We start from the raw sequence: 17,198 nt of genomic DNA, 5'->3' as shown, positions 1-17,198 counted from the left end.
TTCTTTCAGTCTTTCTAGTATATATAATACTTGAAAGTATTTGATGACATTTTACATTGCTGACTTATGGATTTCGCTATCGAGATTGCAAAAAAATTTGAGGCCATGGATTTTATGTGAGATTATGGACTTTGAAAGGCCGGAAGAAGCAGATACTTATGTTCTTGACTCTGTTGTGTCGGGAACCAAAGATCATGCTAATGCAAAAGATATTTTGGAGCTGGTCAAGCCTAGAATATTACAGAACTTTGTGCTAGGCTTGTGGATAAAATTTATGTATGCAATCCGGTTAGCAGGGACAATAGATGTTTCTTCTAACCTCGTTTACGGATGAAATCTCTGAAATTGTTTGCTCTTGTTCTTGTTTTATAAGTGCAAATGTGCAATTCAATGTACCTGTCACCGAAATGTGTAACAAAAACGAGTTCTTGTAACAAAAGTGCATACATTCAATAAAAAGCATTTGTTCTTCAATAAACGAGTTCTTACACCAAACCTAAAATGTTTCCAGGAGAATCAAAACAAAAACTAAAATGCAAGGAAAACTACACCAAAATTTAGTGAATGATTACTGGTTTTTCATGTTGTGGATCTCTAAAGTTCATCCTTTTTTGAATGTCTTCATCTTTTCCTCATATTTTTTTGGCCAGACCTTGGCATCTTCGTATGCGTTCTGAATCCACATGTTGCAGGGAGGTGGTATAGGAGCCCTTGACTTTAACTTCATTGGGACAAAATGGTTCCCTCCCACAAAAGCCATCACTATGACTCTATGTTTCTTACCTTTGATTGGCCCATGCCTCGAAGGGAAGAAGGTTGCACACATTTCTTTTGAAATCCAAATAAGAACAGCACGGAATGTTTGAGCCGCTACAAGACCATCTTCCGGCATTTTAAACCATTTACTGACGTCCATTTCATCTCCATCTTCAAACCTTAATCTTTTGAGCATGTTGTTCAACCTTTCCTCAAAGTACAAAACGTCCTGTGATTAAAAACTTTCGTATGCATATTGTTACGAATATGTCGGAAATCATCTCTACAGCCAAGGCCTAGTTGGAAAGCAATGCTATGGAAGCCACAATGACCATCTGAAAGCACATAATGAGTTCCTTCTATGTAAAATTGCATAGCTTCTGGCAGTTGTGATACATAACTTGGATTTGGTAAATTCCACTCTTCTGGTCGAGGTTCAACCCACCTCTGTAGTTGCCACGCATCTTCATCATCCACAAGTTTGTCTTCAGCAAAAAAGTCTTCTTCTTCTTCTTCTTCTTCTGGGTTGTTCATTATTGATTCAACATCGTAAATAGGCACATCATGGTCTGTTTCCTCATCCAAACACTCCAACGTAAAATCTATAATTTTTCTCTCCACATCTAGTTTTTCAGTACTGCTTGTAACTTCCTCTTCAGTCACAACCACAAGGTCGTTCACCCTATCTTCCACTACGTTATCGGCATCATCAAGTTTTTCAGTTCTGACCATACCTTCCTGGATTACCATTTCCATTTCGTCATTTTTAGTCTCAAACGTAACCTCTGAAGTTTCTGTTCTTATCTTCTTTTCCCCCAATATTCAGTATTTTTTTTTGTATATTTTCTTTTTTGTTTGGAACCGTGGGTTTCTTCAGTCTTTCCTGGTTGTTCTTGAGTTTTGGTGCTCTCATGTAATACTGGAGGTACCTTATGAATGCCCAACAAATGCAAACAAAAACTAGGATTTAGTTAACTAAGAAAAAAATAAAAGAATGTATGTAAGAAAAATATTATAAACATAAAATACAGTTAAGACGATACCTTTTTTTGTGAATCACCATGTTCATGCCTAGAAAGATCTCGATGACAAGAATTTTCTTCGATTCTTTTTTCTTTTCGGCTATTGTTTTCCTTCCTTTGGTTCGAACAGGAGCTGGTGGTTCCTGAAAATTATTCTTATCGGGTTGAACAATTTTGGTTACAAAAACTGTCACCAATTCATTAATGCGACTCTTCTCTGGGTCAGTAGAATTTTCCCACTTTCTTCTTAAAATCTCTAACTGTGGCAGATAATCATACACCGCATTTGAACGAGAAACATGTGGAACTAAATTAATCTGCCTCCATTGCGAATCGATAAAAGAAAGTGGGATGGGTTTACCCTGATTCCGATATTCAGATATCATGTGGGCACAAGGTAGGCCATGCGTCTTATGTAGAATGCATCCACACAAGCTTTCGGCAATACTTCTCGACTTTTCCAATCTTTTTATTTCAGAGATGATGAAATCTAAGGAGTACTGCGAAGGAAAACATTGAGCACATAATGTTGACTCTGGATGTGCCCAGAAGATATCAGTCACCTCACATGTATCAGAATTTTGCCTATTCCATGTTACATAATGGGAATCATCCAGGTACTTATGAAGCAGTTGCATTCTTGTTCTACCCGCTCTTTCGGATACCCTATGTTTTTGTATGCAGTTGCCAATGGTCTTCAAAGTTGAAGCGTTCTTTTTAAAATTTTCCCTTAAAGCAATGAGAATCTGTCTTGGTAGCATACCGTATTCGTGGAATTTTATAACAAATTGTTTTTCTTCGTCTGAGAGTCTACCGGGGAACGAATGCCCCAAAAGTGTATCTGTTGGAGCATGGTTATGGTGTCCATCTTTGACAATCAAATTCCATTTCGAAGCATCTACACAAGTCGACCGCAACTTAAAAGGACATCTACATTTTTTTGTTGCAGTTCCTTTCCTACATTTAGAAGGACTCACTGTACAGTTACGTTTTCTGTATTTGCCACCTCTCTCGCATCCAAGTACAATGGCGGAACCCTTTCCACCATGATTCTCATTCTTATTCACCCCTTTTTTAATCACAACAACTATGTTGTATTGACTACCAATCTCGCGACACCACTCTGTAACATTTTCTTTTGAACTAAATGTCTACACAACAAACGAAACATATATCAATATCGATACCAATACAAAATGATTTTTTTTTGACGTATCACTCTGAAGAGTGAAGAAATAACATACAGTACCTTATTTGTGGTGAAGTACTCAGTGGAGTCAAAACCAACAACATTAATTGGTTCCTCGGAACTACATTGGACGACATCTAAAACGACTTCATCCTCTTTCTCTTCAACACCAATAGTTTCTTTGGTCGATTCTAGATGATCGGAGAATAACTGTACAAGAAAAAGAAAAATGACCCACCAGTTCATAAGAAATTTAAAAAAAAATTACTGAAAAAGATAAAATAAAAAATTACTGATTGAACAATGCTTACCGATCATGTAACTAATTAACTAACCTCTTCTTCACCTAACGGGTTTTCAACAGAACTAGCATAATCTTTTTGTATGTTTGATTCACCTAGGGTTTGGATTTTTTCCCCTAGATTTTCATTAATGGAATCTTCCATGATCTTGATTTACCTATTAATCAAGGATTAGTTCGCATAGTCTTGAGGAATTAAATAATAAAAGAGTAGATATTGATGTATTATAATAATTGAATAGAAATCTGACCTATGGTTTCTAAGTGATGGGTTTTAATGGTTTTATTTAATAAAAATGGGAGACTAACGGAGAAGAAGGATAAATAAAAATGGTAATAGTAAAGCTCATACTTAATTTGACTTTTTAGGTGGTACATAGGAAAAAACAGAATTGAAAAGTAAATTAGTTTTAGAAATTGTGAATGAGATGGAAATAGGAAAAGTAGGGGTAGGAAATAGGGAAAACCGCTTTTAAAAGCTCCTCCTCCCCAGTTTTTGAAAATTGAGGAATTTGCGAAGTACTTTGGATAAAAAGCACTTTGATTTTTTTTTACCAAACACCAATTTCAAAAATTATTGACATATATAGGTTTTGAAAGTGCTTTTGGAAAAATAAAAGCATTACCAAACCCAACCTAGTCTTTGATAATTTGCAATTTGCTGGCGAATGTTGAATGTGTTGCAAGACTTCTTCTAATAATATAAAGGTAATCAACTTGGAATTAGATGCCAGTCAACTAAACCATTAACCATAGGTGCAACATGCAGAGGCCCTAGCTGCTTACGAATGAGTCAAACGGGCACATGAGAAATAAGTTAGTAACCTCCGCCTAGAAGAGGATTGTCAGAATGTTGTTGCAGCAGTAAATGGCAACAAAACTACTGTGAAATAAACTACAAATGGTCTAATTTCGAACATTTTAGCAATTTTAAAAAGTAATTTATTTTCCTTGTATAGATTGAAGTGAGAATTACAATATAGCATATAATTGAAAACAGGAAAGCTTCATCCTTCATTATCACTACAACAACAATATAGTAAACTTGCCCTATGTGTTACAAATCCTCAATTCTTCATGCAAAGAATCTGTTTCACTTTCAAATTTACAAAGAGGGCTGGTACCATTATCATTTCTGCCACTGATCAAGGAAGAGGTTTTTAGTTTGTATCCAAAGAAGATACACAGATACCAACCAAGTATGTTAGAGGAATGTTGACAAATTAACTTCACATGGTACTTCACTTAAATTTCATGGAGTTTTTATGGTAGAAGGACTTACCTCTAGTGTGTGAAAATGTTATAGGCAGAGTTACAGAAACCTATATCAATTCCACCACACCGTTCTGCCAACATGTAAACAATGGAAAAAAATAAACCAACTCATTACTCTTTGTGAGCTCGATACACTTTATAAAGATAATTCAATCTTGAAACTCACTATTGTCGCTACTCTTTTTTCTGGAACTGTCATAACAACTTTGGCAACATTTATATTAACATTAAAAAAAAAGGCATATCAAATTATAGGCATATAACCAAATATGGAGTATAAGATCTGCATACCTGCATTGCTTGAAGTTGGTGGATCAAGTATAGGTCTTCTGAGTTCCTTCAAGATTCTGTTGGGTGCTATAAATATCAACTGCTTCGAAAAAAACAGAAAAAAAAAATTGTAATCCAACAAAGTTAAAATTACATCAGTCCAGCTCAATATCATCTATTGAGAAAGTTTATTGTGACATACCAACCAACAAAATGTACAAATAAACTGCAAAGGTATATCGATCCGTTGATAGAGGTAAATTGAAGACCATGGAAATGAATAGGTTGCATGTTTGCAAGAGATGCAATAAAGACACAAATTTATTTTAACCATACGTCTTCCATGATCAAACACTGCACCAGCAATAGCATCTGATATCCTCTTTTTCTCATTTAGCAAAACCCTTAATATCTGAGTATAATTTATAAAGCTAGGGATCAGCTTCCTCTAGATTTTCAACATAGGTTTCTTCTGTGAATTTAAGTAAAAAGATACATACACTTCCAATGAGTTGATAGCTAACTAGGATGACCAATTAGGCTCTTCCATTAATGATCTTTCATAATATTTTAACATAACTTCAAGCATCCATTCATATGTTAATCGCTTAGGCATTGCCTAAGCATCAATATTTGGCAGAATTCAAATTTATAGTCATCAAATGAATTTTCAGTATTAAAGCTACCTGTTATTGAAGAGTGTCATTCTTTAGAGACTACGGGTTTACCGATAAATGAAGCTTGATCATTTTTGTGACAACAACATCATCTTGGTGGAGCCATGCATATACGGTGTCGTTTTTTTTAATTTTTTTTAACCTTCTTTCGTCCCCAAGGCTTTCAAACGGGCATTCAAAATTCCTCTGTGAAAATCATTAAAACGACGATTCAACATTAGTGTCCCTTCTAGAAAAATAAAAATTAAAGGATTCAGGTAAGTTCTGAATGAATCAAAAAAAATAAAATTCACCAAATTAAATCCTTACTTTTGTGTGTGGTGCGAATCAAACCAAACCTGTGTATCAAAAACAAAATCTTTAAGAGAAGTCCTGTGTTCAGGAAAAGGAGAATCAAATCAGAAATTTTGTATAAACATTTAAAATCAAAAGAAAAATTAAGTTTCTAAGTTTCACCAACCAATCGAAAGAATAAGAACCCTAATTTAAGATAACCCAAATGAGCGGTACCCTATGCCAAGCAAGTGATTGCAAAGCAGAAGTAACGGCTTCAACTCCATTAGTTACAGGCGAATTCTTAGCTTCAATACGATTAATTGCAAAAAAAAAGAAAAAAAATTTGAAACGGCTGGGACTTCTTCTTCTGTCCGTTATTTTTCAGCGAACATTGAAGTGGTGGAAGTTATTGGGGGAGAGTGTGGTACTGGATAACTACCGTCTTTTTATGCACCCAACATATAGACTCCGTCCATTGGGTAAAAGCACATGTCCCTTAGCTTGATCTCGGCCGTTATTTATATATTCAAACTGTAGTTCTTCGTCGGATGGAAATAACACACACGGTTCAATCTGAACCGTCCTTTATATGTCCAAACTGTAGATATCCGTCCAATGGTAAAAACACCGTTGTCCCTTATAATATACATAGGTGTAGATTTTTATATGCCTAAAATGTGGATTGAAAATCTTAAATATGTAGCTCAATCTGGACCATTCTTTATATGCCAGAAATGTAATTGAATAACTTAAATATGTATCTCAATCTGGGCCATCCTTTATGTGTCCAAACTGTAGATCTCTGTCCAAAAGGAAAAACAACATTGTCCCTTATAATATAGATCTTTATATGCCTAAAATGCGGATTGAAAATCTTAAATATATAGCTTAATCTGGACCATTCTTTATATGCCAGAAATGTAATTGAATAACTTAAATATGTATCTCAATCTAGGCCATCATTTATGTGTCCAAACTGTAGATCTCCGTCCAAAGGGAAAAACACCATTGTCCCTTATAATATCATATTAGGCAAATCATCCAAGTAGGATCTACAAAGTGCTAAAATGACCAAGGAACAAATAAAACTCATTCATATCCATGAGTTTTTATCATCATCTTCGAGAGAATAGAAATACGAAGTCAATGCAAAAAGATGAGGTCATTCCAAAGTCGTATGAAAGAACGCTATCATTCTTGCTTATTTTAGAGCTTCAAATCTATTCGCTTGAGCTTTATAGAATTTTTTTTTACCAAAAAATGTTTATCTTTTGAAGGAACGTTGTCATTCATGTTTATTTTAGAGCTTCAAATCATTATCGTTTGAGCTTTATATAAAAATTGGCACAAATCTTGTGACATAGTATCTGAATAAGATTATGTATAAATCCTTGATAATAAGTGCCTAATTTACATGTTTTGAATGTCGATTTCATACTTGTTTTAGCTATAATTTTTGGATAGTACTTGTTATTACATTTGTTTTCTATCTTATGTGTCATATTGGGTGAATCATCCAAGAAAGAGCTGCAAAGTGCTAAAATGACCAAGGAACAAATAAAACTCATTCAAATCCATAAGTTTTTATCATCATCTTGAAGAGGATAGAAATACGAAGCCAATGCAAAAAAATGAGGTCATTCCAAAGTCGTTTGAAGGAACGCTATCATTCCTGCTTATTTCAGAGCTTCAAATTTTTTCGCTTGAGCTTTATAGAAATTTTTTTACAAAAAATGTTTATCTTCTGAAGTGACGTTCTCATTCATGCTAATTTCAGAGCTTCAATTTATTATTGTTTGAGCTTTATAGAAAAATTGGCATAAATCTTGTGAGATAGTATGTGAATAAGATTATGTACAGATCCTTGATAATTGCGAAATTTACATGTTTTGAATGTCAATTTCATACTTGTTATAGATATAATTCTTGCATATTACTTGTTATTATCCATCATGATATGATGTAGAAGAAATTAAGACTCCTTGATAAGAGCCTTTTTTTTTGGAAGAAATTAACAATATAAATAGAATTAAATCCCACTTTTAAAATCTTAGTTTGTAATTAAGACTCCATAAGTTAAATTATGCCCCAAAACAACACTGGATCAGTTAAATTATACCCGTTAGATTTATACCCCTTTTTATGTATTTCCAAATTAAAAGAAATTTTACCTCCTCCAAAATAAAAAGTATGAAGCAATTACCTCCTTCTTTTTCTTCTTCCTCCACCATCTCTAGAAACCTTGTAAAGATAAAAAAAAAAAAAACTGCTCCTAAAATGACTACATAGAGCAACATAATTGAGCCACCAACAAACAGACCAGTCTTTTGAAGACCCCCTGTACCCTCCCTTAAAAGATCCACGACTTTTCCTTTAATATCATGATCTTTTATGATCAATTGAGCTGATGAACTCATTGTGTTGAATCTACGCTCCTTCAACTTGTTAATCAAAACTTCATTTGCCAAAACACCCTCTGTAGCCCCTTGAACAATTTCCGACAACTTAATGCCGGCGGTCGTCATAATTTCCTCATCCTCAGTAATGACGTTGAAAGAATCAGTGGCAGTTCTGGACACCAGAGACCTTGATAAGCGCCTAATTTACATGTTTTGAGTGTCAATTTCATACTTGTTTTAGCTATAATTCTTGCATGGTACTTGTTATTATATTTGTTTTTATCTTATGTATCATATTAGGTGAATCATTCAAGAAGGAGGTACGAAGTGCTAAAATGACCAAGGAACAAATAAAACTCACTCAAATCCATGAGTTTTATCATCATCTTGAAGAGAATAGAAATGCGAAGCTAATGCAAAAAGATGAGGTCATTCCAAAGTCGTTTGAAGGAACTTTGTCATTCCTTCTTATTTCAGAGCTTCAAATTTATTCACTTGAGCTTTATAAAAAATATTTTGCCAAAAATGTTTATCTTTTGAAAGAACGCTGTCATTCATGCTTATTGTTGAGCTTTAAATTCATTATTGTTTGAGATTTATAGAAAAATTGACATAAATCTTGTAAGATAGTATATGAACGAGATTATGCATAGATCCTTGATAAGTGCGAAATTACATGTTTTGAGTGTAAATTTCATACTTGTTTAAATATAATTCTTGCATAGTACTTGTTATTATCCATCATGATATGATGTAGAAGATCAAGAATCAGAGAAAGAAAAGATGAACGAAGAAGAGGATAAACGAAAAGGTTGGTTTACTTTTAGGGAAAGAATGTAAAAAAATAAAGAGAAACAAAAAAGATTCTTTAGCTTTTTATTATTATTTTATTTCTGATGTGAAAAGATAGGTAGTAGACGAGATATATATACAATCTGGAACTAGGCTAATTTTATTAGAAGCACCTGATCAATCTTGCGCTGGTGTTACGCAGCTTACGCTTATCAAAAAGCATCAAATTCGATAATATTTAGTAGATAATAAGTTTTGATAAATATATTTGAATGAATTTTACCATTCAAATATTGATAAGTGCACTCGTTTAATCGTTTTCTTGTATAACAAAAACGAATTTACTATTTTGATTTCTTTTATTAATAGAACAGTACTTTGATTAAGTATGATGATTTTATTACACGAAGTGGAAAAACATATTCTTATCCTCTTTTTCCTGCACCAACCAGAAGAGCATTTGAGTATAAGAGCATTACACAAGTGTTAGATTTTGGGTCCAAGATAATTTATTTTGGTCCAATGCTTACTTTGGATTATTTAGTTTGATATCTATATAACCTCCATTATTTGAACAATTAATAAGATCTTATTTTTGGTATATGCGAGATAATTGTTGCACATTTGGATGAATTAGAATTCCGTTCCAACATTCATTGTTGGACATCATGAGGATCAGTATATGGGTGGGTAAAAGGATTATGGTTATAAGAAAACCAAACACTCGAAGTAAAGAATATGTGAAAGAAAAAATAATGTTTCATTATATTGAGAACACAATAGAAATAAAATTAGAAACTTAAGAAAGTTTCTAATTAATTAGTTTGACTATGGTAACTGATAATAAAGGAGAGTATGTTCTTCTTACCACCATTGTCTTTGTCACTTTTATTGTTTCTTCTCTTCTTCTTCCACCTTTCTACCAGCTCTAGGCCAAGAACATGAATCCTAAACACAACCACAAGATAAGGTGCCACGTGGTGTATTTATAGTGGTTCCTTTTTATATGAAATTTACTTTTTTACCCTTCTTTCTGTCAACGGCTTAAATCAAAATATTAATAGTCAAATAGTTGTACAAGGCAAGTTACTCTAATCTCTATAATTAATTAGGTTAGATTAGCATAACAAGAATAATAGTATTTGAAAAAGTGTGGGTACAACAACCTCACCCAATATTTCGCTTAGCAATCTGTATGGACTAACTCCAATATACTTTCAAGAGAATCAACTAGACAGTTAGACTCAATCTTAAGAAAAGTATATCAAAGAGTTATATCTCAATCTCTCTATTCAATCCGCAATCAAACAAATAATAATTTGCACGCCGGTTGAATATAAGAGAGATAAACTTGAACGGCACCAAAGACAAATGTTCAAGGATTAATCAATTTCAATCAACAACCAAAGTTTGGATTTACAAATTGATCGATACAACGCACAACCTGTGATATTTCAATCATATACCAAAATATAATGCGGAAAAAAATAACACAGACACCAGAAGTTTTGTTAACGAGGAAACCGCAAATGCAGAAAAATCCCGGGACGTAGTCCAGATTGAACACCACACTGTATTAAGCCGCTACAGATACTAGCCTACTACAAACTAACTTCGGTTTGGACTTTAATTGAACCCCAATCAATCTTACACTAATCCAAGGTACAGTTGCGCTCCTTACGTCTCTGATCCCAGCAGGATACTATGCACTTGATTCCTTTAGCTGATATCACCCACAACTAAGAGTTGCTACGATCCAAAGTCGAAGACAATAAATAAATTTGTATCACAAAGAAAAGTCTACGAGAATAGATAAATCTGTCTCGCACAAAAATACCTACGAGTTTTGTTCCGTCTTTTGATAAATCAAGGTGAACAGGAACCAATTGATATACCAGACTTATAGTCCCGAAGAACAACCTAGAAATATCAAAAACCTCACAATAATCTTAATCGACTAGCGAAGCAAGATATTGTGGAATCACAAATGATGAGACGAGGATGTTTGTGACTACTTTTATATCTTGCCTACCGGAGAAATTAATCTCAAGACAATCTTATGATTCCACTCAATTACCATAGAAACAGCAAGATCAGATCACGCAACTACAGAGAAAATAGTTGGGCCTGGCTTCACAATCCCAATTAAGTCTTCAAGTCGTTAACCTACAGGGTCTCGGTAGAAACCTAAGGTTAAAGGAGAATCGACTCTAGCTTATACAACTAGTATCACACATGAGGTGTGGGGATTAGGTTTCCCAGTTGCTAGAGTTCTCCATTATATAGTCTCCAAATCAAGGTTTGTAATCTAAGTTACCTTGGTAACAAAGAATTCAATATTCACCATTAGATGAAAACCTGATTAGATTCAAGCTAATATCTTTTAACCCTTAGATCGAACTTAGCTTGTTATACACAAATGAAATGCACGTTCATTTAGGTTTGTTTAATCGTACATAAACGTGTACACGTAGTTGGTTAAGCAGTAGTTAACTAATGGTTAGCCATATGAGCACTTTCATATCAACCTTATTCATCTTCACCATAACTAGTTCAAATGACTCAAAAGAACTAGTTACAGAGTTGTTCAATTGCTTAGATCTCATAGAAGTATATAAGACACAATCGAAGCAAAAACGATTTTGATTCACTCGAATTGATTCATGAACATTATAGCCACGATTTGCAAAGATTTCATTCCTTAGTTTATATATGTCTTAGTTCACGAATAAACCGTTTTTAGAAAATAACCCACTCAAGTATGCATACCAGTACGCATACTTAAGTACCCGGATTGAGTTTGTTTTCAGTTCACAAACTCCAGCAGAAGTTCACGGGATGTGAACTTCCGGCAGTACGCGTACGGGTACGCAGACTTAGCTTCCGGACATCCTGAACCAGTAAAGTACGCATACTTTAGTTCAAGGATTTTGGACTTACACAAGTATGAGTTCACATACAATGTTTATATCCATTCAAGGTTATATATTCTAAACTCTCATTTCAATCATTCAAACATTCTTAGAGGATGTTAAATAGAGGTTATTCACACACTATTTTTAATCAAAGCGAATTTCAAGACATTGAAATAATCAAAATGACTTTCGTCACTTGTAAAGATGAACTTGGCCAAAGCAAAAGCTTACCAACACATATATCGATGAATAGATAAGCGAGATGAACTCAGCTCATAATAACAAATGTGTATAATCGAAGTCTACATAGCACTACGACTTTTTTCTAAAGATAGGAGATAGAGTAGATAGACTTTTGAGTGATAGATAAGTTTAAGTCTCCACATACCTTTTTGTCGATGAAGATCCACCAGTTCCTTGAGTAGGTCTTCGTATTTACATGATGAGCGTCGTGGAGTCTAGAGATCAACTACACTTTCTATACTAGTCCGAAACTAAGCTATAAGTAGAGTATAAATCAAGACTTATAGTTTTGGCAACTAAACTTGACAAGCAAACTTGAGATAACAACGCTTGCGAGTTCGACCAAGCAGTGCTCTAACAATCTCCCCCTTTGTCAATTTTAGTAACAAAACTATCAATACATATGGAATACAAAATAAATAAACTTTTCCGCTTCTCTTCCACATGCATGATCTCCTTGGTTCTTCAATTTTACTCGGAATCTTCGTCACTTCCAAGTACTCCAATGATTCCAAAGATATTCAAATCAGCATCATCGTTATTGAAGATCCGTATCCATATCAATGAGAAAACAAAAGCTCTCAATCATTGTTACACAATGTCATAGTATTATTACACAACATCAAAGTTCAATTGTATCACAACTTCGACAACAATACTACGGTGATATGTATCACTCCACCTTAGTCAATACTTTATCTCACATGAAAACCACTCCCCCTTACATAATGATCCAAAAGCCATATGTATTTGTAGTGTGAACTACACATTAATTCTCCCCTTTTTTGTCAATAAAATTGGCACAGGTACGAAAACTAGTGGGATCCTAATGAAATTTCCATAGCAACACTTCATGACCAAAATAAAGCACATATCAAATTTTTAGATGCAATCATATAGTCGAAACTAAATGCATTCATCAAGGAGTTTATAAAGATACAAGATAACCCCTGTAATATTCCACATCCGCACTCCCCACAAAGATTTGGAAATTAAGCACAAGTTCAATTAAGAACTCTCCCCCATAAAATGTCATTCACGAAAGAACAACAAGATCGACCTTACTTTCATAAGAAAAGAAGGATTTCTTTGGACATTAACAAATCACATGAAACATGAATTTGTATTCAAAAAAACTCAATTAAATTAACCGCAAGAGAACCCATGATTAATTTAATCAGAAATTCTCAACATAAGAGAACTTACGGAGCCGCACAGTATTTTCATAAAAATATGGATCAGGGAAGATCAATACTGCGGAATAAATAAAGATTCATTCTATTTTTCATCACTATTTGCACAATGGCGTACAATAGAATTAATCTTTGTAAACAAAGGTTCATCCTGTCTTCCATCAAAATTTGCATAATGACATAATAGGTTTAACTTTTTTTTGTCAAAAGTTAATTCAATCTTTTATCAATATTTGCATAAAGACATATGAAAGACTTAACTTTTGACAGTGTATGTGACAATCATAGTTCACGGACGCAAACATACATATCCCATAACAAGTTGCAATAAAATCAGTAAAGATTAATACTGCAAAAACAATCTTTGCCCTTAGAAGGTAGAATCAATCTTTTTCGCACGGATTTACACCAAGAGTGGTTACCAAAGGCGTATAAAAAGATTTTCTTAACAAAGAAGAACATACAAAGTCATTAAAGACCATGCATCATAGTTCACATAAGATGATTGTGAACATTCAAGAATGTCATAGCAATGCGTACTACTTCCCATTATTGAACTTCCTTCTTTGTGATTCACCAACATCATTCTTGTAAAAGCTACAAATGAGCTTAGAAGAGAATTTGTCCGAGAATCCAAGTGCCTAAGTCCAACAAAAGTAGAACAAGTGCGACGAAATGGAGCAAAACACTCAAAAACAAGATACGGGACAAAGACTAACCTCAACTAATGCAAAAATAACGAGGTTATTCCGAGATCATACGAAGAAGTTACGGCCAAAACAAGTTTACCGAAAAACGACATCTACATGCCAGTATGCATACGGGTTTGCAAACGAATTTTCGTGTCCTGGAGCAGTATGCAAACGGGTATGCGTACTAAAACCCCTGGATTTTGATTTTAAATGATGGTATGCATACCTGGTATGTGTACCATGAAGTCCAAACATCCCGAACTATTGTTTTTGTTAGAGCACTCGGTCAAACTCGCATGCGTTGCTATCTCAAGCATGTTTGTCAATGTTAGTGATCAAAACTATAAGTCTTGATTTCTAGTCTATTATAGCTAAGTGTCGAACTAGGATAGTAAGTGTAGTTGAGCTCAAGGACTTCATGGCGATTCATCATACAAGTTGAAGAACTACTCAAGGAACCGGTGGAACTTCTCGACAAAAAGGTATGTGAAGACTTGAACTTATCTGTCACTCAAAAGTCTATCTATTATATCTCCTACATCTTGAGAAAAAAGTCGTATGCTATATATATAGACTTAAATTATACACATTTGGTATTTCGAGCCGAGTATACCTCGCCTATCTATATCTCGAAATATGTGTTGGTAAGCGTTTCGCTTCGGTCATGTTTTTCTTTACCTAGTGACGCAAGTCATGTATGTTTCGATCATCTTGAAAATTGCTTTGACGAGAAACAGTGTAACAACTATATAACGTTCTCTAAGAATGTTTCAATAATTGGAATGAGAGTTTAGATTACATAACCATGGTGGACATAAGTATGTTGTGGAATCACATATGTGCATAATCCCATGCTGGAAATCGGCTAGTAGCCAAGTCTGCGAACTCAGTCCACGAACTGCCGAAGTTCTCAAACCCGAGAATTTCTGCTGAGTTATCAAACTATGTTGCGTGAGCCAAGTCCGGGAACCTAGTATGCGAACTTGTATAGGTTATATATCTAAAGATGATTTATGAACTTAACTCATAAAGACTAAGGAATGCTTTTGTAAACCGTGGCTATAAATTTCATGAACCGATTCATGTGAATCGAATCATTTTTGCTTCAATTGTGTCTTGTGTAGTACATGAGATTTCCTTGCAATTGAACAACTCTCTAACTAGTTCATGTGAGTCATTTGAACTAGATATGGTGAAGAAGAAAGTGGTTGGCATGAAATGCTCAAATGGCTAACCTTTTGGTTGACTATTATTGAACCAACAATACACACGTTTGGGTATGGTTTACAAACCTAGAAGCGTGCAGTTTATTTGTGTATGACAAGCTAAGATTTCGATCTAACGGTTGAGATACATTATCTTGAATCTAAATCAGGTTTTCATCTAACGGTGGATAGTGTTTGCTTTGTGAGCAAAGCGAAACCCTGATTTGAAAGACTATATAAGGGGACATCTAGAAACTCTACAAACTAATCCCCACACGTCCATGTGATACTAGTTTGTAAGCTAGAGTCGATTCTCCTTTAACCTTTAGTTTTCTTCTTCTAAAACCAGGTTAACGACTTAAAGACTTCATTGTGATTGTGAAGTCATACCGATACTACTTTTATCGTAGTTGTGTGATCTGATCTTGCATCTTCTATCGTACGAGTACAATCAACTGCTAATACTGCGGAACATGGGACATTCTGAGCAAAGATGTCATCTTTGGTTACGGAATGAAAAACTTCGTAACATTCTTACATGGATGTCTAAAGAAGTTGTTAAACCAGTATCACACATTATTGGAATAAAAGGCAGCTCGTATTCTCAAAAGATATATAATGATAAGTCCTTTCTCAACTGTTTACTCAAAACGAAGACTGTCTACAACGACAGAAGGAAGAATGACAAAAGTGTGACTGATCCTGTGAGCCTCTCAGGAAAGAGAATAATACATAGAAGAAAGAAAGAAGAACTATGTTCTTCTGTTCTTGTAAAAGAAGGTTGTGAATACAAGTCTTCCAAATCAAACTTCTTACATGTCAACAATCGAGTATCTGATCTGAAGATTAGCATAAACAAACTCAGACGGGATATAAGGAAAACATGGAAAACTGTTAACCCATGTACTTCTAAATCTTCTCTTGATAATACTTTTTCGACTAAATCAGGTATCTTGATAAATAATGTTGATAAGAAAGAAGAAGTGAATATTGATGAGCAAGGTGCTCATCTTATTTCACCCTGACTTTCTTATGTTGCATCTTTTTTAATAAAAAGAGATGCTCATGGTTCTCAAGTGTTTCCTCTTGAGAAAGTCGTCAGGATCAGTGTGTGTTTGCCTTTAGGTTATGTACTCTGTTTGCTCCTTAACATTTAATTCTTGTTACTTTGGGCTTCCTTGGCCTGGCATGGGCCTTGTTCTCCTGTACACGCACCAGCCCACACGAACGTCATGTTCCCAGGGTTTTATGGAAGACCTTATTTATATAATGTGTTTCCGAAGAACAAAAAGATATACTAAAGTCTTTTTGGTGCACAATGGAAGGATGCAAAAAAGTCGATGATGTTGAGTTATGTCCTATTAATATCTCATGCTTTAATGCTCTTGATCATGAAAACGAAGACAAACTACCAGTTCAGATTTCTTCACAATTGGTAGGAAATCTTCTTGGAGATTTTAAGGTTGTTCAAGAGCAACACGGCATTGCAACCAGGAACCTTGTTTTTCTGAAAGGCGAACTAAAGAAGTCAACTGAGGAGCTCGTTCATGTTCAATCCCTGGTTGCAGACAGGATTTAGAATTCTTCAGTTTTTGGTTCTTGTTCTTATATGCATAGGATGTCTTCTTTTTGGTTTAGTTGGAAGAATAACTAGTGCTTTGAATAGCGATGATTGTGACTACAGATAGCTATTATTTTCATCTTCTTGTATTATTTTTTAGTTTATTTTAAATTCTAAAAATATTTGGAGGATGATGGTTTGCAATATTTAATCTTATGGTTTGCAATGTTTATGGGATTTGTGTGTTTACATCCGTGAACTTTGTTGTCTCATATTTTTTCAAAAGTAAAGTCGTTCATGATCGGTATTCATGTATTGATTTAAGGATGAATAGACTTTTGACAAACACAAAAGTTAAGCCTTTATTGTCAATTATTTGATGGAAGATAGGTTAAAATCTTTTGTGAACAAGGATAAAGTCTATTATTGTTA

General features: G+C 34.3%; 1 protein-coding gene across 10 annotated transcripts; it reads right to left on the bottom strand.

Annotated features, from left to right (window-relative positions):
* Positions 1-4,218: 4,218 nt before the first annotated feature.
* Positions 4,219-6,170, bottom strand: LOC113286134. 10 transcript variants are annotated; one of them, XM_026534836.1, is made up of 6 exons: positions 5,951-6,170; positions 5,800-5,862; positions 5,542-5,676; positions 5,016-5,225; positions 4,835-4,913; positions 4,219-4,614 (listed from the first exon to the last, which is right to left on the bottom strand). In XM_026534836.1, the coding sequence occupies exons 3-6, from the start codon at positions 5,560-5,562 to the stop codon at positions 4,553-4,555; spliced, it is 372 nt and encodes a 123-aa protein (XP_026390621.1). In that variant the 5' UTR covers positions 5,563-5,676; positions 5,800-5,862; positions 5,951-6,170; the 3' UTR covers positions 4,219-4,552. The 10 variants fall into 10 exon arrangements, 3 of the variants coding, with proteins under 3 accessions (XP_026390621.1, XP_026390623.1, XP_026390622.1); XM_026534838.1 differs by having other exon boundaries at positions 5,800-5,828; XM_026534837.1 differs by having other exon boundaries at positions 6,001-6,170.
* Positions 6,171-17,198: the final 11,028 nt, after the last annotated feature.

Source organism: Papaver somniferum, chromosome 6, assembly GCF_003573695.1.
Source record: "Papaver somniferum cultivar HN1 chromosome 6, ASM357369v1, whole genome shotgun sequence".
NCBI lineage: Eukaryota > Viridiplantae > Streptophyta > Magnoliopsida > Ranunculales > Papaveraceae > Papaver > Papaver somniferum.
The sequence above is the reverse complement of the archived record's forward strand: the minus strand, read 5'-3'. Positions and strand labels throughout refer to the sequence as shown.

Excerpts from the sequence above, each read along its gene's own strand:
- LOC113286134 (XM_026534836.1), bottom strand. The coding sequence starts at position 5,562 with ATGATCAAGCTTCATTTATCG. Across the intron at positions 5,226-5,541 it reads TGATCAAGCTTCATTTATCG|ATATTAAGGGTTTTGCTAAA; the intron begins GTAAACCCGTAG and ends AATTATACTCAG. Across the intron at positions 4,914-5,015 it reads TTTGTACATTTTGTTGGTTG|TTGATATTTATAGCACCCAA; the intron begins GTATGTCACAAT and ends TTTTCGAAGCAG.